Source organism: Crocuta crocuta, unplaced genomic scaffold (genome assembly GCF_008692635.1).
Source record: "Crocuta crocuta isolate KB4526 unplaced genomic scaffold, BGI_CrCroc_1.0 scaffold168, whole genome shotgun sequence".
Classification (NCBI taxonomy): domain Eukaryota; kingdom Metazoa; phylum Chordata; class Mammalia; order Carnivora; family Hyaenidae; genus Crocuta; species Crocuta crocuta.
The window spans coordinates 4,386,213-4,409,202 of record NW_027532591.1 but is presented as its reverse complement, the minus strand read 5'-3'; the positions used below and the strand labels follow the sequence as shown (position 1 = coordinate 4,409,202).

The 22,990-nt window shown below is 38.1% G+C and overlaps 2 protein-coding genes across 3 annotated transcripts in view; one reads left to right on the top strand and one right to left on the bottom strand.

Moving 5' to 3' along the window:
* BTF3L4 (basic transcription factor 3 like 4) overlaps positions 1-15,781 on the bottom strand; it is a 29,408-nt gene extending 13,627 nt beyond the window's left edge. Inside the window, exons 1-3 of one of the 2 annotated variants that reach the window (XM_077779735.1) lie at positions 15,716-15,781; positions 12,453-12,519; positions 8,972-9,085 (exon numbers count right to left, since the gene is read on the bottom strand). In XM_077779735.1, the coding sequence (XP_077635861.1) occupies positions 8,972-9,085; positions 12,453-12,506 (168 nt within the window). In that variant the 5' untranslated portion in view covers positions 12,507-12,519; positions 15,716-15,781. The remainder of the gene's footprint in view (positions 1-8,971; positions 9,086-12,452; positions 12,520-15,715) is intronic. The other variant, XM_077779736.1, reaches the window with a different exon arrangement.
* Positions 15,782-16,903: 1,122 nt separating this feature from the next.
* TXNDC12 (thioredoxin domain containing 12) overlaps positions 16,904-22,990 on the top strand; it is a 26,246-nt gene continuing 20,159 nt past the window's right edge. The window contains exon 1 of the mRNA XM_077779709.1: positions 16,904-17,131. Coding sequence (XP_077635835.1) covers positions 17,035-17,131 — 97 coding nt within the window. The 5' untranslated portion in view covers positions 16,904-17,034. The remainder of the gene's footprint in view (positions 17,132-22,990) is intronic.

The following is a 22,990-nucleotide window of genomic DNA, read 5'->3' as shown; positions in this document are numbered from 1 at the left end:
AAAAAAAAAAAACAAAAAACAAAAAACCCCTAAACACCCTGCCTTTTTCACCTCAGAGTAGGGTGCATATATTAATCACAGCAACCTTCTATCTGGTAAACCTGATGCTTGCTTACAGCAGTAAATTTTTATGGCTCTAGGAGGCTCACAAAGTTATATTTGATTCTACATCTTTTGCTGATAATTGCCCTCGCAGTTCAGAGAGGAAGTTTAAATTCTTCCATGTAATTTTTTTTTTTTTTAATCCAAGTCGCCACTAGGCCAGCTAGCTGCGGATCGGAGACTTGACAATTGTCTTAAAAATCAAGTTTTACTGCTACTCCTTCCTGTATGTAGTATAATTTATTAATTCATTTTTAAGATTTTATTTTCAAGTTACTGTCACATACAACATTGGGTTCAAACTTACAACCCCAAGATCAAGAGTCACATGTTCTACCGACTGAGCCATCCAGCCACCCATGTAGTGGCATTTAAATGTTTATTAGGAAATTCATCATTTATTGCATTCCTCCTATATCTTAATGGGGTGAAATAACAGACATTTTAAGAAAAGGGCAAATGTGTCTGGGTTTTTGTGAGGCTAAGGGATGTAAGTGTTTGAAGATTATGGGCTTAGCACACACTCTCATAAATCAGTATCTTTCATATTCAATACTTCTAAGTTCAGCACCTGCTTATTTCTTTTTTTTTTTTTTAGTTTTTTTTTAATGTTTTATTTCTTTTTGAGAGAGAGATAGTAACAGCCTGAGCAGAGGAAGGTCAGAGAGAGAGGGAGGCACAGAATCTGAAGACAGGCTCCAGGCTCTAAGCTAACTGGCAGCACAGAGTCCGACATGGGGCTCGAACCCAGGAACCATGAGATCATGACCTGAGCTGAAGTCAGACATTTAACCGACTGAGCCACCCAGGTGCCCCAGCACCTGCTTATTTCTAAAGCGTAGTATGAAGCATAACCGATTATTGTTGACATGAGCTAAAGCTAACAGCTGTTATTAAACTGTATGATATGCTGGGATCATTCTCTCTTATGCTCTGGTGGCAAGAGTCTGATGAGATGGGATTCTCCACAGCTATGCTATAGATAGTGTAAAATGGTGTAACCTTTTTGAAAAGCAATTTGGCAACATGGATGAAGAATTCTAAAATGTTCATGCTTGTTTAGCCAGTAACTGCATTTCCAAGAATCTCTCTGAAGAAAACCATAGATGGAGATACAGATTACATATATTGAAGTCCATCATGTGATTCTCTTATTATCAAAGTACTTAATGTATTATAAATTAAGAAATATTAAATTTTGGTATATTCATTTATTGAGTATATGTAGACATCTAAACTGATGATTAAGAAGAGTTTTTTTAATGATATGAAACAATTTTTATGATATAGTGCTATTTGGGAAAAAATGATTCCAAATTGTGCTTCTAGCTATAGTCTCAAGTATGTTAAAAATATATGCGTATAAAGAAATGCAAAACTAATAGTAGTCCCTTCTGGGTAGTGGGATTATGATCAAATGTTAATATTTTTCATATTTTCTATATACCTATAATTTTCTACAATGACAATATATCTTCCTATTAGATGGAGGAAAGCTATTTTAAAAACAGAAAACGTTCACCAACATTTGGCAACAGATGAATGGATATTATGTGTTATTATCCATAACAATAGAATATTATTCAGCTGTAAAAGGAGTGAAGTTCTGATACATGCTAAAATGTAGATGAACCTTGAAAACATGCTAAGTGAAGTAAGCTAGATACGAAAGGACAAATATTGTATTACATGAAATATCTACAAGAGGCAAATCCACAGAGACAAAAAGTAGGTTAGAGGTTATCAGGGGTGGGGAAGAGGGAATGGAAAGTTACTGCGTAATGGGTATGGAGTTTCTGTTTGGAATGATGAAAAATTTTGGAAATAGATAATGATGGTAGCTGAATAACAGTGTGAATGTAATTAGTGTCTTTGAATTGTACTTAAAATGGTTAAAGTGGCAAGTTTTATGTTGTATTTGACCACAATAAAAAAGTAGTTAAAATCAAAACATAAACCCAAAAATCAGGATCTTAAAAGTTAAGTAAGGCTGCTATGGAATAAGGTGAATGGGACATAGTGCTTCCCTTTTACTCTCCTGTACTCAGAGCTGTCCACTAATTGGTACCTGAGGCTCTAGTTGGAGGGAGAAGGAACTGTGGTTAAAAGTCAACCAATAACTTTAAGTCTTCCTTCTGGTACAAGTGGTTCAGGAAAAGGAAGACTCAGAAAGAGGAAAATATAAACAGTAATACTTATGTATACAATTACAAAAGTTACATTTCTTAGCCTTATGTGGTCTCCTGAGCTCCAGCTTCCTATGACTACCTTTAAAAAACATTTTTTTTTTAAGTAATCTCTACGCCCAATGTGGGGCTTGAACTCATGACCCTGAGATAAANGGGGGTGGGGGGGAAACAAACAAACACTAATTGCACAATATGAGGCTGTCGTAATAAATGTATTATAGCAGAGCAATTTAAGGTAAGGGCAGTGGATAGGAAAAGTTTCACAGAGGCAGAATTATATCCTAGGTGTAAGAGAAGAAGATATCCTCTGAACATAAAACTCTATGAAGCAACTAGGCCATCTGAATCCAAAATTCAGATTTTTGGTGNGGGACCAAACAAACACTAATTGCACAATATGAGGCTGTCGTAATAAATGTATTATAGCAGAGCAATTTAAGGTAAGGGCAGTGGATAGGAAAAGTTTCACAGAGGCAGAATTATATCCTAGGTGTAAGAGAAGAAGATATCCTCTGAACATAAAACTCTATGAAGCAACTAGGCCATCTGAATCCAAAATTCAGATTTTTGGTGATGTTTCTTACCAAATAAATCTGGTAAAATTAATCATTTCCAAGAAATACAACAGATCCCATTGTTAATAGACTTAGGTTATCAGGTGAGGACAGGTCACTATATTCAACTAGATTACCAAAAAGAAGAACATCCAAATACCTTCAAATATCTTGGATATAAACCATTTTTAGGAATTTAGTTCTGGGTTGTAAATCTTTTGGAGTCTGCCTAGGAATTCCCTCCTAAAACCTGCTTATTTACTTGGTTTTTGTATGAAACAGTCTCTGACTCTCCTCCCCTGCCCCTTACTTTTTGACAGCTTTGATTTCTCAGAAATCTATAGATGACGAATTTACTACACCAAATCAACAAACTAATGAATACATAAAAGACCAGAGAATCTTAATCCAAACAGTCCTTCAGTTTTTAAAGTTTCTGAAGAGGACATAAATTAAGTTTTGGAGGGGGAAAAATTCGCTAATACCAACAGCTTAGAAAGTAAGATTAAAACTTTACTTGGCAAAAGTACATTCCCTGAGTTTTTGGGACTCACCATCAATCTTTCTCTTCCCAACTCAACAAACTGAGTTACTTTCTACTTGTTTAATGTTTTGAATGTCTAAGTACGGGAAACATAGTAATATTATTTTTGTTCTACAACAATGGCAATTGTGTCTCTTCATTTTGAAAGGTTTTATCTTCTTTTCTTAAACTACCAAAAAACAAAAAGATAGTATATTCCTCAGAGTGAAGCACTTTTTTAAAATTTATTTTGAGACAGAGAGAGAAGAAGAAGAAGAAGAGAGAGAGAGAGAGAGAGAGAGAGAGAGAGAATCACAAACAGGCTCTGTGCTCTCATCACAGAGTCTGACACGGGGCTCAATCTTATGACCATGAAATCAGGACCTGAGCCAAAATCCAGAGTCAGATGCTTAATGGATCGAGCCATCCAGGTGCCTCCTGAACTTTTTTTTTTTTTTAATAGTATACTCTACAGTTTACTGTTCATGAGTTCAAACTCTGCATTGGGTTCTGTGCTNCTCAATCTTATGACCATGAAATCAGGACCTGAGCCAAAATCCAGAGTCAGATGCTTAATGGATCGAGCCATCCAGGTGCCTCCTGAACTTTTTTTTTTTTTTAATAGTATACTCTACAGTTTACTGTTCATGAGTTCAAACTCTGCATTGGGTTCTGNGATCAAGAGTCGCATGCTCTACTGACTGAACCAGCCAGGCACCCCAGAGTTCAATACTTTGAAATAAGTTTCAAACATTGTTTGAAACTAAAGATAACAAAATTGTAATCAGTAATATGTTTCTTCTATTCTAAGATGTATTTTTTCACATCTTTGTGTTTCTGAAAACTTCTGTACATGTTTTCAAGTTTACATTTAATGAAGTAGTTTCTTTTCTCCCTCTGAAAAGCTGTTTTTAAACCCAGTATACCTCATTTTGTTTAAAAAAAATTTTTTTTAAAACTCTACTTTAAATATAGTAACACAAAACATAATGTTTGAGGCAAGCCATGTTATATATAGTATACTAGATATTCCTACACAAAATCTGCGAAGTGTTATATAAAGTATGAATATCTTAGTTCTCAAAAAATCAATTTTAGAAAGAGGTTAAAGTAGGAAAAAAGTAAAACTCCCTCCCATCTTAGGTTCAAATACTCAGAAATTTTACAGCTGTTACTTTNGGGGGTGGGGGGGAAACAAACAAACACTAATTGCACAATATGAGGCTGTCGTAATAAATGTATTATAGCAGAGCAATTTAAGGTAAGGGCAGTGGATAGGAAAAGTTTCACAGAGGCAGAATTATATCCTAGGTGTAAGAGAAGAAGATATCCTCTGAACATAAAACTCTATGAAGCAACTAGGCCATCTGAATCCAAAATTCAGATTTTTGGTGATGTTTCTTACCAAATAAATCTGGTAAAATTAATCATTTCCAAGAAATACAACAGATCCCATTGTTAATAGACTTAGGTTATCAGGTGAGGACAGGTCACTATATTCAACTAGATTACCAAAAAGAAGAACATCCAAATACCTTCAAATATCTTGGATATAAACCATTTTTAGGAATTTAGTTCTGGGTTGTAAATCTTTTGGAGTCTGCCTAGGAATTCCCTCCTAAAACCTGCTTATTTACTTGGTTTTTGTATGAAACAGTCTCTGACTCTCCTCCCCTGCCCCTTACTTTTTGACAGCTTTGATTTCTCAGAAATCTATAGATGACGAATTTACTACACCAAATCAACAAACTAATGAATACATAAAAGACCAGAGAATCTTAATCCAAACAGTCCTTCAGTTTTTAAAGTTTCTGAAGAGGACATAAATTAAGTTTTGGAGGGGGAAAAATTCGCTAATACCAACAGCTTAGAAAGTAAGATTAAAACTTTACTTGGCAAAAGTACATTCCCTGAGTTTTTGGGACTCACCATCAATCTTTCTCTTCCCAACTCAACAAACTGAGTTACTTTCTACTTGTTTAATGTTTTGAATGTCTAAGTACGGGAAACATAGTAATATTATTTTTGTTCTACAACAATGGCAATTGTGTCTCTTCATTTTGAAAGGTTTTATCTTCTTTTCTTAAACTACCAAAAAACAAAAAGATAGTATATTCCTCAGAGTGAAGCACTTTTTTAAAATTTATTTTGAGACAGAGAGAGAAGAAGAAGAAGAAGAGAGAGAGAGAGAGAGAGAGAGAGAGAGAGAATCACAAACAGGCTCTGTGCTCTCATCACAGAGTCTGACACGGGGCTCAATCTTATGACCATGAAATCAGGACCTGAGCCAAAATCCAGAGTCANTCTCTGCTTGCCCCGACTCTCCTGTGTCTCTCTTTCTCTCTCAAAATAAACTTCCTAAAAAATAATAATAAAGTAAACTCTACACCCAATGTGGAGCTCAAACTCACTATCCCAAGATCAAGAGTCGCATGCTCTACTGACTGAACCAGCCAGGCACCCCAGAGTTCAATACTTTGAAATAAGTTTCAAACATTGTTTGAAACTAAAGATAACAAAATTGTAATCAGTAATATGTTTCTTCTATTCTAAGATGTATTTTTTCACATCTTTGTGTTTCTGAAAACTTCTGTACATGTTTTCAAGTTTACATTTAATGAAGTAGTTTCTTTTCTCCCTCTGAAAAGCTGTTTTTAAACCCAGTATACCTCATTTTGTTTAAAAAAAATTTTTTTTAAAACTCTACTTTAAATATAGTAACACAAAACATAATGTTTGAGGCAAGCCATGTTATATATAGTATACTAGATATTCCTACACAAAATCTGCGAAGTGTTATATAAAGTATGAATATCTTAGTTCTCAAAAAATCAATTTTAGAAAGAGGTTAAAGTAGGAAAAAAGTAAAACTCCCTCCCATCTTAGGTTCAAATACTCAGAAATTTTACAGCTGTTACTTTGCATTGTTAATTATTTTTATACATATTTTCTCTCTATAATTAGTCTGTGAGGGTTGGAAGACACACACACACACACACACACACACAAAGTAGGGGTGCAATGAAAGTAGTAATGCCTATTATGTAGCATTAATTTTCTGTGCAATGTTTTGGTATGACTCCTCAACAAGTTAGAATTCCATCAGTAGTACCAATAAAAAGGAATTCACACTACAGTTTAATAAATGCTATAATAAAAGTATATTATATAAGAAAAAAGTATATTATATAAAAGTATATAATGAAGGCACATAGGAAAGGCATCTAACCCTTCTTTACACAAGTGTGTATGGGTGCTAACAGGAAACGTTTCTGGGAGAAATAATGTCTGCGTTAAGACCTGAAAAAAGAAACAGCAATGTCCTTGGAAATATTGTTGGGGATTTATCTGTTATGGGGTGACTAATGAATTCTGCATGGTAGGTGCTCAATATTACAGAGTATAAGGTAGGAAGGGAGTGGGTGTTGAGGGACAGGGAGACTGGAAGAGAGGAAAGGGCCACAAGGGGATATAAGAAAGTACAACTGAAAAGACCAAAAGGATAAATTGGTGAACAGAATGAACTCTGGTTTTGACACACTTTAGTTCAAATCTGGAATCTAGTACTTAGTAGCTATGTGATCTTGGGCAGGTACCTAATTCTCTGTCTCAGCTTCCTCATCTGTAGCCAACAACAACTGATTCAAAGAAATATTGTGAACCTGAAGTAGGATAATTCGTATTTGTCTAGTTAACCAATTAGTTTCCCTACTAGATCATAAGATCCACTACTTCCTAGCAGTCCTTGACAAAATGCTTGGCACACAGATGTTCACTAAGTGTTGACTATCATTAAATACTTTATTAAGACAATTTCAACTACAATAATACCATCAACTCAGTACAGCACTATAACAAGTTTAGCTGTATTCTGAAAAGATCAAAAACTGTTAATTGACTGGTTTCCTTATTTTATTATAAAACATTTATAAAACCAATGCTATCCAACAACAAAAAGTTTCATTAATTATAAGAACCATAAAATGTCCCAAATCTGAACAAAAACAAACATTTAGAAAAACGTGTCCTTAAGGGTGCTGGGTGGCTCAGTCAGTTAAGCATCCGACTCTTGATTTCAGCTGAGGTGGTGGGGTGGGATGGGGGTAGTAGTCAGAGAGTAGAAATGTAGGTGAAGATGGAAGACTGCCAAAACACTTATTAGTTCAAGTTGTTTAGGTTTAACAGTATCAGAGTTACTGTCTCTTATTACTACTTATTATGTATTTTTTTTTTGAGAGAGAGAGAGTAAGCTGGGAGAGGGGCAGAGGGAGACAGAGAGAGAATCTTAAGCAGATTCCATGCTCAGTGAGGAGCCCGATGTGGGGCTCGATCTCACAACTGTAAGATCATAACCTGAGCTGAAATCAAGAGTTGGACGCTTAACTGAACCACCCAGGCACCCTGCAAATTGTTCTTTTTTATCAAGCTTTAGATTTTTTAAGAGAAGCTGAGATTTTTTTTTCTCATATACACCCCAGATAAAGAGAATGATCTTTCTGAAAATTATTTTAGGTCAATAAAAATATATAGAAGCTTTCAGTAGCTCAGAAGAAAAAATGTATAAAATGCTTAATTTTAAGACTTGCAAATGAAGTTCTTATCTTTATCAGTTAAGAATGCACAGGCACATCAAGCTAAAAGGAAAAAAGATATATGTAGCTTACGTTTTCTACCATTTCAGTATACTAATTTTGAAAGCACAAAGCAGAATTAAATGGTGCAGTAATATTTATTCATACATGTATAATAGAAGGAACATGTGGCCACTTCACTGCCTTTTCTTTGGTACTCTGCTTTTTCTTATTGATCCTGGACTCCGCATTATTTCTGATCTGCTTTACAGAACGTGTGCATTAACAATCTGTTAAAAAATGGTGAGGTGGTACCATACATAGTAACGATATCATTAAATATAATTTAAACATTCAGTTTAATTTATGGCAGTGAAAATTTAAACATTGGTTATTATCAGAAATGGAATCATCAGGTAGAAGTGACTCTAGATGGTAACAGATCACAAATAGTTGATGTCATCATAATTTTTCTTGAGTATCTTTTGAAATAAAATCAGTCTTTGGTTACATATTTGAGAAAAGCAAATCACCAAAATATAATAAAATGATTTAAAAAATTTAACCAATAATTTCTGGAAAGGGTCTAATTAGAAATCCAACCCATGTAAGGCTATTGCTAGAGCTTCTTGGCTGAAGTAATTAAAGAGATATTGTTGAGTAGAAAGGTGCTCTTATGGGGGAAAAGTCTACCTTATTTGAAGAAATCTTGGAGTATCTTTATTTCTATATTATTAGAAAAAATATGTTTTTTGCATGAAAATTCAAGAGCAGTTCCATAATTTTGTCATATGTGCAAATTCTTTGAGCCCAAAAAGTATGATGAATTCCTTAACCGTCCACTAAAATTATTATATTTTTTTTACAAGCAGCCATTATTATACAATTGGCAAATTCAACAGCTACTTCTTCAAAGAGACCTGAGTGACAATATCAGATTTTTCTAAGCTGATATTTTACATTCAAAAAGTGTGGATATTTGTAAATATGCCATATGTCCACACAATTGAACAATTTACAAAATGATCATACCTCTTCAATACCAGCTATATTATTCACAGCCAGTTTTTTTAGAGAACTCTGAAGTTTTTTGTCATCAGCTGTAGCTGTTCTATGTACCACCTTCTTCTTTCTGCGAGCTGTACCCTGAAAAATAACCAAACAGAAGTATTAGGATGCCTGCATCTGGTAACTGCAGTCACATGTCTTCCTATTCTAATTAAAATCCACGTAAGAAATTGCTGACTTAATAGTAATGACTAAGAAGACAGTTCAGAATTGTGTGACTGGCAGCCTAACACGGATTTTTGAGAGTAAGTTCTAGCCAGTTCTTATTCTTTACAATATCCATTTATCATTTCAGTATGTTTCAAAAGTTTTCTAATAAAAATAACTTATAACTTCAAGGCAACTTAATGTGTTTTATAACAACCTCCAAACATTACAGGGAATGCTTTTTCACAGTACCTACCACCCTCTGACAATAAAATTGAGTCTAAGGATATTCTGAAACTTTGAAGATTCTGACATAATTAAGCATCAAATTCCTACTGCATGAGTGTTCTAGATTCCTAGAATCTAGGAATGAAAAAGATTAAGTTCTTACTTCAAGGAGCATACATTAACGGGAATAAATACATAAATACATAAACAAATTAGATCCTTTCAAATGTGATAAGGATAGTAAGGAGAAAAAAACCAGTGATAAGATTTATTGGATGAGGGCAAAGCACTACTTCATTAGAATGTTCAGTGAAGAGGTGACATTATGAGCTGAGACCCATGGGAAGATCTAGGGGAAGAGTGATTCAAGTGGAATGAAACAAGAGTGAGCCTATTGTTTCTACAGAGAGAAAGCAGGTCAGTTATGGCTAGAGCAGAGTGAACAAAGGAGGAGGAGGAAAATGCAATCAAAAAGACAGGCAAGGGCCAAATCAGGTAGCCTACAATGCCATGGGCAGGAGTTGGATTTTATTCCAATTGCAATAGGAAGGTTTTAAGCATGGGAATGATCTTGCTTATTTTTACAGATGACTGAAGTTGCTATAGAAAATGAACTATAATGAGATCAATCAGGACTACTGTAGCAGTCTTGACGAGAGATGAGGGTTCTGGCAGTGGAGATGAAGAGAGCTTAGACTGTCAGAAGAACCAACATGCTAACAGACTGGATGTGGGATATGAGGAAAAAAGGAATCTAGAATGATGTTTAGAAATTTGGCCAGACCAAATAGGTTGAAAATTATTCATGAAGGCAGAAAGAGCTCATTTCTAAATAGATACTTCAAAACTCTTAATATATATTTCCACTGAAAAGTTACTTAAAATAATGGATTAAATTCCTGGGCCAATTTACAAAAATGTAACCTAAAGCAGAAATAAAACATTACCAAAAGAAGCCTAAGTCTTGAGGGCTAAATCTTTCTGGGACCTGGCAGGAGTAAGGGAAAGGAAGAGAGATTTCATTCTCTGGGTAGCTCCTGCAGTACTCAGGGAACCAGCCTTATAGAGAGTAGGCAGGGGCTTCAGTCTCAGCAATGCTAGTGGGAGTGAAAGAGAGCTCTGTGAGTAGCAGCAGAGGATGCAACAAAATTCAGTTGCTGGAGGATGGACCAGGAGGACTATTTTCATAGATCGTTGCTTATTTGTGAAGCATTCCTGTCTCAGAGAAAATTCAATCACTTCCTAAAATGAAATGATCCTCAGGTACCACAAATTCAACATGTCTAAAACCTTATCAGTCCACAAAACTATTCTTCTTAGATTTGTAGCTGGCAGTACCACCATATACTTGGTCTTTATAATCAGAAATCTGGGGGTCATCCCTCCTCTTCATTCTCTGTATTCTGAGTCATGTGGATTCCAACTCCGAATTTGTGTTCCATATACTACAGCATCAGCCTTTCAATTGTTCTCTATGCCAAACTTCTATTTCATCCCATTTTCCATGTTACGAGGACCTACCTTTCTAAAATGACTATTCTTTTTAAAATCCTTCAATATGGTTGTCCCTTGACTATAGGATAAAATCCTAAGCTCCTTAATATGGCATATAAGACTACGATTTAACCCAGAATTATGTTTAATTTCCTACCATCTTTATCCATTGGATAGTCTAAACTCTAACTGTACCAAACTAAAGCAAGCCATTCCATTAAGCACCATGTTATCTCAGCATCCTCGATGCCTTAGCAAGTATGAGAATGACAATCCCCGGTCACCTCACACTTTCCCTTAGCTGTCTACCTAGTGATAAATTCTTGATTTATCAGTGATGACCTCCTTGTCCCTCCTAGGCAAAAGCACCTTGTACTTCATTTTAATATTTACTATCTGGTAGTGTAATTGTGAGCATGTCTCTCTTCCAAACTTAGTTAACTATGTCAAGAGAAGAAAACCCTGACTAGGTTATCTACTATGTGTCAAACATAATAAACTAATACTCAGTAAACTAGTTAAATGAATCAATGTGTGAATCATCTGGTTAAAGATATATATTAGTGTTGTGCTGCATCAAGCTCTTTCAGGTATATTCTATGGTTCCTGTATATCCCTAGTTTTTTCATTGGTATATTATATTATACTTGATGCTACAATGTGACTACTTTAGTTACATGAATGTGTTAATATGACTCAAGAGTCCCATAACTGAATCACTATGGAAGGAGAAAGTACTAGTCACTTCTCTTCCCCTTCTATCTGCATTTTTAGGAGTTGTGGTAATTATCAAAGTAAATGACAGGTAGAGTTGCTACATAGTGTCCTACCTACCCCCATCCAGGTCTGAGCTAAGTACTATCTCACTTTTCCTTTTATATAAAGACTGTACTAGGCATAGATAAGGGCAGAGTATTCTCCTTGAGCCTGGGGCAAGAGCTGAAGGGAATCAAAGATTCTCAGAACAAGTTCTTCTTTAGGCTTCAAAGTACATGTAGCAGGAATGTTTATGCTCATATTGACCAACAAAAAATAGGCACAAGAATTTGGGAGGAAAACCTAGTAATGAACAAAAGTACAATCAGTCTGAGCATCTCCAGTTAAACCACTTAAAAACCTAAATGTAGCAATAGGTATATCCAGATGTTAAGATAACCTCAACATCTGGGATGCCCTGTGAGTCTAACATAATAACAGCTATCATTTATTAAGTATCTACTCCCCCTGCCAGATAGGTGTTTTATAAGTATTACTCTAATATTTAGATGTATCTTATGCAGGATTTTTTCTACGTTGCACATGTGAAAATGGAAGCTTAACAAGGTTAACTTGTTCATATCACATAACTACCAGATGTTGAGAGGATTCAAACAAAGGTGGCTATTATCATTGCACAGCCAGAGAGAGAAATCTTCTAGTTACCTATATTAAATCTAAACATTTTTTTTCAAATTGGAATGTGGTTTGATATTGATTATTGAAAAGATTTTAGATTTTCAATGACCACAAATCCAAAAAAATACTACTTTCTGATAATAATACATTTTCCTATCAATTTTTCTTATGCCACACTCACCTTGCCCCCTATCCGGACCTGAGCCTGAAGTTTGGCTAACTTTTCTTGATTCATGCTGTTGGTAAATCTGGGGGGGAAAAATAGATTTGTTAAAAATTACTGTTTTACCAACATAAAATAACTGTTTATGCAACAGTAACTTCTGGTTCACTAGGCTTACAACAGGCATCACCACAGTGGTCATATTAATACTATCTATATATTCTTAATAAATATTAATAACTTGTTCTAGCTTCATAAACCAGATATTAAGAGAACGGAAATTAAATAAAACCACCAGGGAGTCAAATACACAAACAAAATAGAACAGGATTCAAAGTTACCTACTTGAGGGTCCCTCCTTAAAAGCATAGTTCAGTTCTTTGGCATTCAGTAAAACCTAACCAATTAGAAAATCTCTATATTAGACAAGGCAGCTTTCCCCCAAAGAGTTTTTACAGCAGAGAGTAATTACCAAATGTTATCAGCACAACCTTTTTTCTCCCAAATAATAAATGAGCCATAAATAACCTTGTGCTCATAAACAGAAAACAAAACAAAAAAAAAAGCTAGACAAATAAATTCAACAATAGGCTCTCTAGCTGTCAAGATACGAGGTAGTCATATCTTCTATTCAAGGTCAGATGGTATGTTAGTAACAGGAAAAGAGAACCAGATTTTCAGACATTCAGCACTTCTGCAGCCCTTTCCAGAGTTCATTCAATACCTTGCACTGATACAATATGTCAAATTTGTCAAGATATTCTTGCACACTGGGTAAAATTCCTCACTGCACAATTTGACAAAAACATCTCTGCTACATTAATACTAAATTTTTGTGCATGCTTCGTGGGGAGGAGAGTCTTAAAAATAACCTTTCTGAGGCCAATTTTGACTTTGAAAATTCTAAGAAAATTATAAAGTCATAAATCCTAATCTGGTCAGTGATATTCCTACTAAAGAAAAAATGTTTATAATGGGTTGTAACATTCCATACTATATAAACAAATAAAAGCCAAGGTTAAAAGTCTTGTTTTACTTGTTCTGTGGAACAGCAGATTATTACGAATAGATCATTACCAAGTGAGAGAAGGAATAAAAGCTGTTCTCAAGCCTTTTTTGCCCAATTCTCTAACCCCTTTATAATTATCATTCACATGAAAAAGATAATGTTTTCATTTGAGAGATGAAAGAGAATCAAAGATTATATAAGTACTAACTGTTCTGTTTTGTGACACTATTTCTGCACTAACCTGTATGTATGTATGTGTGTGTGTGTGTGTATTATGTTTCAAGGCCAAATAAAGTCCAATTCCCAAATAACATTCAGAATTTATAGTTCCTCAGTCTTTGCTCAGCACTGTATCACAAACGTTCAAGCAACTAAGACACTCTTTTACAGGAGGAATACAAAGCCAGAAAGCTTAGGTGTGTGTCAATCTCAACTCTGCCAACTTAAATTTGCTGAGGCAAATCCCTGTCTATAATCAATATCCACAGAAAAGGACCAATATTCACTTTTCTCAAAGGAATGTGGCCATGAAAGTGTAGTGAAACTTAGAGCCTACGGAATTTTTTACAAAAAAGGGGCTAAGTGAAAATATTAGAACTAGACACAGGGTAAACCCTCTGGGGCTCTTCTGCATTTTGAAGTAACAATCCCCAAGAGAAAAGATGGAAGAGACTGAAGTCAAGATAAAGAATCTTGACTTGTTTCAAACAAAAGCAAAAACAAAATTAACTCTTTATATCAGTGTGTTGATGAAAAAGGACAGATTCCATTCCAGGTAATCAGTGCAACAGAAAACTTGTTCCCAAGAATTATCTCAGAGAAAAAGCATTTTAGGGAGGTTCTAAACTCAAGGCCAGAGGGGAGAAAGAAAGGTGGTCCTTTGTTTACTACCAGGTTGAGGTATGTGGAATTGAAAGAGAAAAGAGGACTGGACTCAGTCTATGAGAGATGAGGTGTCAAGCTCAGAATCTGGACTAGACCTCAAAGATCACCTGGCTTAATTCCCTATACTTCAACCAACCTTTACTTCATTGTACTCATTATTCCTATCTTGTATGTGAGACCACCTCAAATACCTCCAAGCAGCAGCAGGGTATACATAAGTTATAAACAAATAAAACAGTTCACCTCCCTCCTAATTTAACAGATTTGGAAATGAAGGTCCAGAAGGGAGAAGTCACTTCCTAGACCCAAAACGAAGAAGTAACTTCCTAAGAACGTAAATTATTGCATTCTTCCTTGGGGATCCGAAGATCGATTAGCTCTTTGCTCAAGGACTCAAGGAAAGTGTAAATAATGAGGTTCTGATCAATATTTATTGAGTGCCTAAGTTACAAGCATTATGCTAGGCACTTTATGTTTACACAGATAAAATAATTTCAACTCTAAGTCCTGACTTTTTACTATGTGGGGTTCCTCTAACAGAGGCACAAGTTTTGGAATCATAAGGATCAAGGTTCTACCCATCAAGGCTTCAGAAGGGTATTTTACTTTCTGAACTTGTGTTCCTTCTGTATTAGAAAAGGTTTAACACCACACAATTCATACGGTTGTTTTAAGGGTTAAAGGTTAAGTTATCAAGCACAGGGTACATATACTCAAAAACCGGTAACTATTGTTACCACTCCCGAGGGGACAGCGGTATAAGTGAAAGAACGTGGGAACGGAAGTTGAAACCGCCATTCACTAGCTGTGTAACAGGGTGCCCGTCGGTCAATCATCTGTTTCCTGACAACCTACTATGCATCAGACAGTTCGATGGGGCTATCGAGATGGACAAGTCAATGTCTCAGAGGGAAGCAGAATTGTAAACAAATACTGCCATTATGAGGTGAAGAGAGCTGCAACGGAATTCAGTTCCAAGCGCTTGGGGGCTAGGGGCTGCTAACCTCAGTTTTCCTATCTGTAGAGTGGGACGATCAAATGAGATGACAACAGATAGGCTGTTGTCACAGTATTATTGTGAATAAAGAAGAGTAACAGGAGAGAGGCGGGGGTAATCCGCCTCCTGGGACTGGATCTAGGCGGCAACAGCGCGGCCCCCCGCTCGCCCCCATAGGGGGCAGTGGTGCTGGGGACCTTCCCTCAGGTGCCGACCCCCAGCTGCGCCGCCGGTAACCGACAAGCCAAACCAGCCGCCTCCGCCCCCACTCGGCGCGCCACGGCGGAAGTGGCAACCCGAATGGTTGGCGGGTGTCGGAAGAAGAGGGCGGGGGGAGACCGTGCGCAGCGGCCTATGGCCGTGGAGTGGCGGGACCGCCGGGGGTCTCACCTGAAGCAGGGAGGGTCCTCCAACAACAGCACGCGGCAAGAGCAAGATGGCTGCCTCAGTCGAGACAGANAACCGGCTCCGCCCCTCTCTCTCTCTCACCAGGGTAGACTATCATGGAGAACGCGTATACGAACTACAAAACCCAGACTGCTCTGCGCCTCCCACTAGAAATGCGGCAGGTGCAGGTGACCGCACTGCATTCTGGAACTTGCAGTCTCCGAAGGATTCCATTGTGCCCACGATTTTGTTTGGATACTAATAAAAAAAGAGGTGTGTATTTTAGTTTGAGAGTGTGCTTTTGTCTCATGTCTTTCACTAAGTATTAAGTACCCACTGTCAGAGTCAACTACTGCGGACTCACTAGTGTAGAGACTCAACTAGTTTCTGTTAGGAGTAGAGACGGGAAATTTTACCGTTTGTTATGTAAATCAGAGAGGAAAACTTGAGGACGGATACTCAACCCACAAAGTTTAAAAACAAGTAGACTTAACCAGAAGAAGCTTTACGCTTTAAATGTCTGCAGTGACTTTTGTCTTGGTTCCCTGAAGATCTGGGACAGTTTTGCAATAAGAGATCCTAAATTTGGTTTTCTCGGAGCTTGCATCGGTTAGTTGCATCATCTCAGAGTGGAACAACTGTGGCTGCCAGAAAAAATAAGGTCCAGCGCTGCTTCTCCAGCAGGAAGAGGCATTCTTGCAAAGCATGAGACCATGCACTGCAGAACAGGTTTGCCAGGTCTCCTCGTGACCGGAGCAGGAACCTAAGAATGGAATCCCGTAGTCTAGGTGTGTTTTTTTGTTTGTTTGTTTTGTTTTTTTGTTCGTTTGTTTGTTTTAGTGGAGGAAAAGGAAGGCCAATGGGCAACGTGCCCGCTGTAGGGAGCGGCTTACTTCACCGATCAATAATTTCGCGTTGTGAATATTAAGTGCAGCGGTTCTTGGGGCGGCGAGCTAGCTCGCCGGCTGAGACAACCAGCAACGGTTCTCCTGAGCCTTCTCCCCACCCCCCACTGTCGCGGCCCACCTTTTCCCTCTCAGTCTTCGGACTGAACATCCAGAATTGAGGGGAAGCAGCTCACGCAAGAGAGCAACTCCCGCACCCTTCTACGTGATCTGCACCTTTAAACTTAATCCATCTCAAACCAGACACCGGAGGCACCACCCACATCCGTCTAACATCACTTCCTTCACGGTTAGGAAAAAAAAAATCTGGGAACGCGAGGGGTTGGGCTGAGCCGCACTTGGGGAACGGCGCGGACCTTCTGCTAGGGCTGGCTCTCCTCCGTCAGCTCAGCTCGGTGGCTCCGCGCACCTCCCACCATGGAGCTTCGGTCTCGTCTCGGGGCCACCTGTTTGCTGGGCTTCAGTTTCCTGCTTCTCATCACCTCTTCTGATGGACATATTGGGCTTGGAAAGGGTCAGACTGCCTTCTTATCTTAATCGTTACTCAGACTGGGCCCTAGCCCAGTATAATCTTCTTGTGCTAACACGACCCCCCTCCCGTTCTGTCTCTTAGGCCACGCCAGGTTTCTTTTTATCCTCCCTAACCGCTCCTGGATGTTGAGGATTTCTTGGGGAAAAGGAGTAGCGGGTTTGGGAAATGGTAAGACGAGGAAGTTGTGCTTGAGGCCTCCCTAAATGCTTGTGTTGGAAATAAGGAACGACCCTAAAGCGTGTTTAAGAGCCCAGCAGAGGTGCCTAGCACTTGGTAGGTCCTCAGGAGCAATCATTTTCCCTTTTGGGAGAAATACGGTCTCTAAGACCTGCCTATGCAGAGACCCTTTCCCTGGCTCTGAAGATCCTCCTCCTCACATCCTCCCTTAAGAGTTAAGTTACTGCTTCTAACGTACCTTGGGGAGAACAGCACCAGCATCCCAGGGAGATGTGACTGGTATATAAGGAGAGGCCAGGTGAAGGATAGAATGTCTAATGTTAGAGGGTCACCAACAGTTGTTCTTGGTGTGCTTCAGTCAATGTGTCTGAAGAACTGATTTTTTTTTTTTTGAAGAGTGAGGGGACAGTGGTTATGAATGGGGGATCGGTGTGACCCCTCCCCCCATCCCCTCACCTACATCTTTGGAATTCAGGGTTTATGGTTTTTCTAAGTAGAAGAGTGGTAGCATGGACTTTCCTCTCCTTTTTTTGTACCAACCTTACTGGATGGAATGATTCTGATACAGTCCTGCTGACTTACATTTTGCATTATCCTTCCAGTTTGCATATTTATTGGTATTTACTCCTTCAGTAGAAATTTTTGATCACCTACCATATTCCAGGCACTGTACTAGGCACTAGGGATCTTGAAATAGCTAGGACAGATAAGGGTCCTGCTCTCACAAGAGTTCATATTCAAGTCAGAGATACAGAGATTAGACACCTGAACAAGAACAAATGGAAGAAGCAAGACAATTTCAGCTATAGATAAGTTCTGTGAAGAAAATGAAATTGTGATGGAGTAGAAAGAATGGCTGGGGAGGGTGAGGGAGCTGGCATTGCTTGAGCTAGGAAGGTCAAAGAAGATTTCTCTGAGAAGGTGATATGTGGGTTTCTATCTCAGTGATGAAACTGCGTGGTGAATTCTACTGGCCAGAATATTTTCATTACTGACGATCTCATTTTGAAACAGATTACTGTATACTTAACGCAAAATTTTAAACACCAAGGGAGACAGAATACAGTGTTAGGAGTGTGGGTGTAGATCTGAGTTTTAATTTATTCTGCTATTGACCAGCTGAGAGGCTTAGGGCAAGTTGCTTAACCTCTCAAAGCTCACTTCCTCATCTGAAAAGTGGGCATAATAACTACCTTGGACATTCAACAAATAATTTACTCTGTTCCAGTTACTGTTAGGTGTAGGCAATACCTTGACGTCACATGTTCAGTATCTTTATTCCTTGTTAGATATGAAGCCATATCTTAATGGTTATTTCAGTTGCCATTGCTGCATAATAAACCACCCCAAAATTTGATAGTGTAAGGAAATCATTTTATTATGCTCATAATTCTGTGGGTCAGGATTTCAAATAAGGTACTGTGGGGAAGGTATGTCCCTTGGTTACTTCTCCATATGGTCTTTCTTCATGGGCTAGGTGTGAGCTTCCTCAGTATGACAACCAGACTCTTAAAAGAGCCAACCCAAGAGAACAAGGTGCATGTGCATTGCATTTTTATCATCTAGTCTTACAAGTCACATAGCATCACTTCTACTGTAGTCTGTAGGGGCATGTTCAAGGGGAAGGACCTCCATGCAAAGAATGTTGAGGTCACTTTGTAAGAAAAGCATGTGGAATGAGAGATATTTGCAGGTAAAGTCTGCCCCAGTAAGCCAGGACCATTTCTGTCTCATTCATGCTCAGGAATATCTGTTGAAAGAAGAAATTAATGGTATATCTGATCATTGAGATTCCTGTCTTTTTTCAGCTTATAGTCTGAAAGATTGTCAAGGCAAGTAAGCAAACAATTGCATAAGCTTTGGTATGTACTGTGAGCAGGGAAATACCAGGTAACTGTAGCAGGATGTAAGAAGGCAACTTGAGGCAGGGGGGCTGTGCTGTGAGGATTAAATTTTTAAAAAGGCACTTAATATTGTGTTACAAACTTAGAGAATATTTAGTTAATATTTATTATTATGCCCTCCAAAGGAAGAATATTTAATTCTTCCTGAAAGGAATTAATAATGTTTCAAACTTTTGTTTTTTGTATCTCTTGGGTATGGATTCTTGGGAAATAAATTATAGCTCACCTATCCTACCTCACCCAAAATGTGCCCCTGAAGCAGTATGTCCTGAAAATCTTGATGAGTAAAATTTCTTCCCAAATGTTTCAGTAGCTCTGGCTCTTTCTGTTGGTTTGCAAAAAGAAGAGATTGAACAACCCTACTATTTTCATTAAGAATAGGAAATATAGTGGTGTGTTGTAAGCACTGGATAGGAATCAGGAGACCTGAGTTTTAGTGCTGGTCAGACCATGAGAGCATTGAACTAGAAATGATTCCTAAGAGTCATTCCAGCTCTAACAGGATGGTATTCTCAAATACAGTTGACTCTGGAGCAACACCAGGGTTAGGGATGCTGACCCCCCTTACATCCCACAGTCGAAAAATCAGCATATAACTTTTTTGACTCCTCCAAAACTTTACTGATAGCCTTCTGTTGATCAGAAGCCTTACTTACCAATAACATAAATAGTTGATTAACACATATTTTTATGTTATATGTATTATATACTGTTTTTATATAATATAGTAAGCTAGAGAAAAGAAATGTTATGAAGAAAATCACAAGGAAGAGAAAATGTAAAGTACTGTACTATAAAAAAAAAATCCATGTATAAGTAGATTCATGCAGTTCAGTCCCATGTTGTTCAGGGGTCAACTATAATTTTGTTGTTCTCTGTGTCCTAAAAATTTGGAATATATCATCTCCGAGGAGAATTGTGATGACTAACATTTTCTGTACGTTTACTACATTCCAGGCACTGTTCTGTGCATTTTTCATGTACTGACTGGTTTAATACTCATAATAACCTTCTGAGATGGATAATACTTTTTCTCATCATCCTCATTCCACAGATGAAGAATCTAAAATGGGGCAAGGGAGTCACACAGCTGGTAAATGGACTCTCTGGTTTAGAAATCCCAGAGCACGTGCTCTTAACCAGTGTACCATTCCTGTCTCTGAGTGCAGAAACTCCTTTGAAGACTTCATAGGAGGAATAAGAAAGCTGTCAATGGGGGCAGTTCAGGTGCTCTCTTGCCTGAAACAGAGATGGATGACTTTGTCAAGTCTCTGGAATAAAAACTTGGCACTGACACATGAAGTATCAGTGTCCTATGCACATTCACAATAATCTTATGGGATAGATATTTTTATTAGCCATATTTTGCATTTGTAAAAATACTAAGGGTGGAACTAGGCTTCCAGTCGAGGTCGGCTCGCTGTGGTTGGACTTTGCTCAGCTACTGTGTTACTCTACCTCTCAGGTACAGTGTTGCTTGTTTTGGAGGATTGGCTGCCAGCTCTGACACTTGACCTTTTGTTTCAACAGCAGAAGTGGGTGGATAATACTTTTCTGATGTCTTTCACATACGTTCATGAAAACAGTTTTAGCATGAAGGGCTTGGGAGTTCTGATGTAAATGCTGTGTTTAGAAATGGTTCCCCCCCTCCAACCCTGTACTTTTTTAGTGTTTTAGGGAAACAGCTACTGATGTGGGAGCCTTCAGCTCACTTTGCAGATAGTGGCATAATTAGGTGGCTATGCATGTGACACTTCAGGAAATCGGACTGTTTTCAGATGTTCCGAGTTGGCATGGGTGTGTGTGTGGCTGGTGTCAGGGGAGTAGGTGATTTTAGTAACAAGGTTAGCACTGTACCCTTTCAAGTTACATTTGAAGGGAAACAAAAGGACCCGGTTTTCCAGATCTGAAGTCAGTATTTTCAGTCTCCTTTGGTGAGAGCATATTCTTTTATTCATTTGTTCATTTAATCTTTGCTGGAAAGGCAGTATAGTGTATGGCTAAACTACAGATTCTAGAACTTGACCACCTAAATTCTAATCCCAGCTCTGCCATTTACTGGCAGTGAAACCTTGGGCAAGCTATTTAACTTCAGCTTCCATATCTGTAAAATGGGAATAATTAGAGTTTCTACCTTATAAGTTTATTCTGAAGATAAGTTAGTATATGTAAAAGGATGGAAAACAGTACCTGGCATACAATGAATGTCATGTGAGTATTAGTCATTATTAATATTGTTATAATTGTATTATTGTGATCATCACAAAGTAAGCATTTAAAAAATGATGGTGGTTGGCACGTAGCCTGACACAGGGCTCGGACCCATGGGCTGTGAGATCATGACCTGAGCTGAAGTCAGACGCTTGATCAACTGAGTCACCCAGGCACCCCCAAGAAGAAGTTTATTAACCTTGCCTCTAGAAGTTAGTAATTTTTATCAGTGGTATTGGACAATTGGCGAAATGCCCATTAAAGTTTATAGGGAAATACTGGAGTAATCTTCATAAATCTCAAAAATAAGATATATTTCATAGCAGCTAATGCACAAAGAAATTAGGGGCACCTGGGTGGCTCAGTTTGTTGGGGGTCTGACTTCGGCTCAGGTCATGATCTCATGGTTCGTGGGCTGGAGCCCTGTGTTGGGCTCTGTGCTGACAGCTCAGAGCCTGGAGCCTGCTTCAGGTTCTGTGTCTCCCTCACTCTCTGTCATTCTCCCACTCTCATTCTGTGTCTGTCTCTCTCTCAAAAATAGATAAACATTAGAAAAATGTTTAAATAAAATAAAAAATGACGGTGGTGATTACGACTATTATGAAAAATTCCAGTAGACTTTTTATTTTTTAACGATTTTATGTTTAGGTCATCTCTACACCCAACATGGGGCTTGAATTTACAACCCAAAATTAAGAGTTGCATGCTCTATTGGCTGAGCCAGCCAGGTACTCCTCTGATGTACTTTTTTTAATCTTTATTTATTTTTGAGAGAGAGAGAGAGTGTATGTGAGTGGGAGAGGGGCAGAGAGAGAGGGGGACAGAGGATCCAAAGCAGACTCCACACTGACAGCAGAGAGCCCAATGTGGGGCTCGAACCCCCAAGCCATGAGACAGACCATGACCTGGGCCGAAGTTGGATACTTAACTGACTGAGTCACCCAGAATCTCCTCCAATGTATTTTTTAATATAAATTTTCAAAGAAATTTTGTACATGTAGTGAATTGTTTGAAATTATACCTCTAGACTGACTCTTAGGGATAATGCAGTAGGGCAGGTAGGCACACGTTGGGGTACTGGAAAACATGCTAATTAGGAATCAGGAGACCTAAATTTGGGTTGTTACTTATTTTGTGTTTTTGGGTAGTCTCTTCCTTTTTTCTAGGCCTTCCTAGTATGAGAGGACTGGACTAATATCTAAGTTTGTGTTATCCTAATACAGTAGTACTGGTCACATGGGTTATTGTAATAGCCACTTTACTAGTCTCATTTGCTTTTCCTTTTTTCCCCTATATTAGCTTACTAGGGCTACAGTAACAAAGTACCACAAACTGAGTGGCTTAAACAACAAAAAATTATTATCTTACAGTTCTAGAGGCTGGAAGTTTGAAATCAACAGGATTGATTCCTTTTGAACAGTGAGGGATGGATCTGTGCCAGGCCTCTCTCCTTGTAGATGGCTATGCTCTCCCTGTGTGCATATCTGGGACTACATTTCCCTTTTTTAGATAGAGACCAGTCATATTGGGTTAGCCCCCCCCCGCCCCC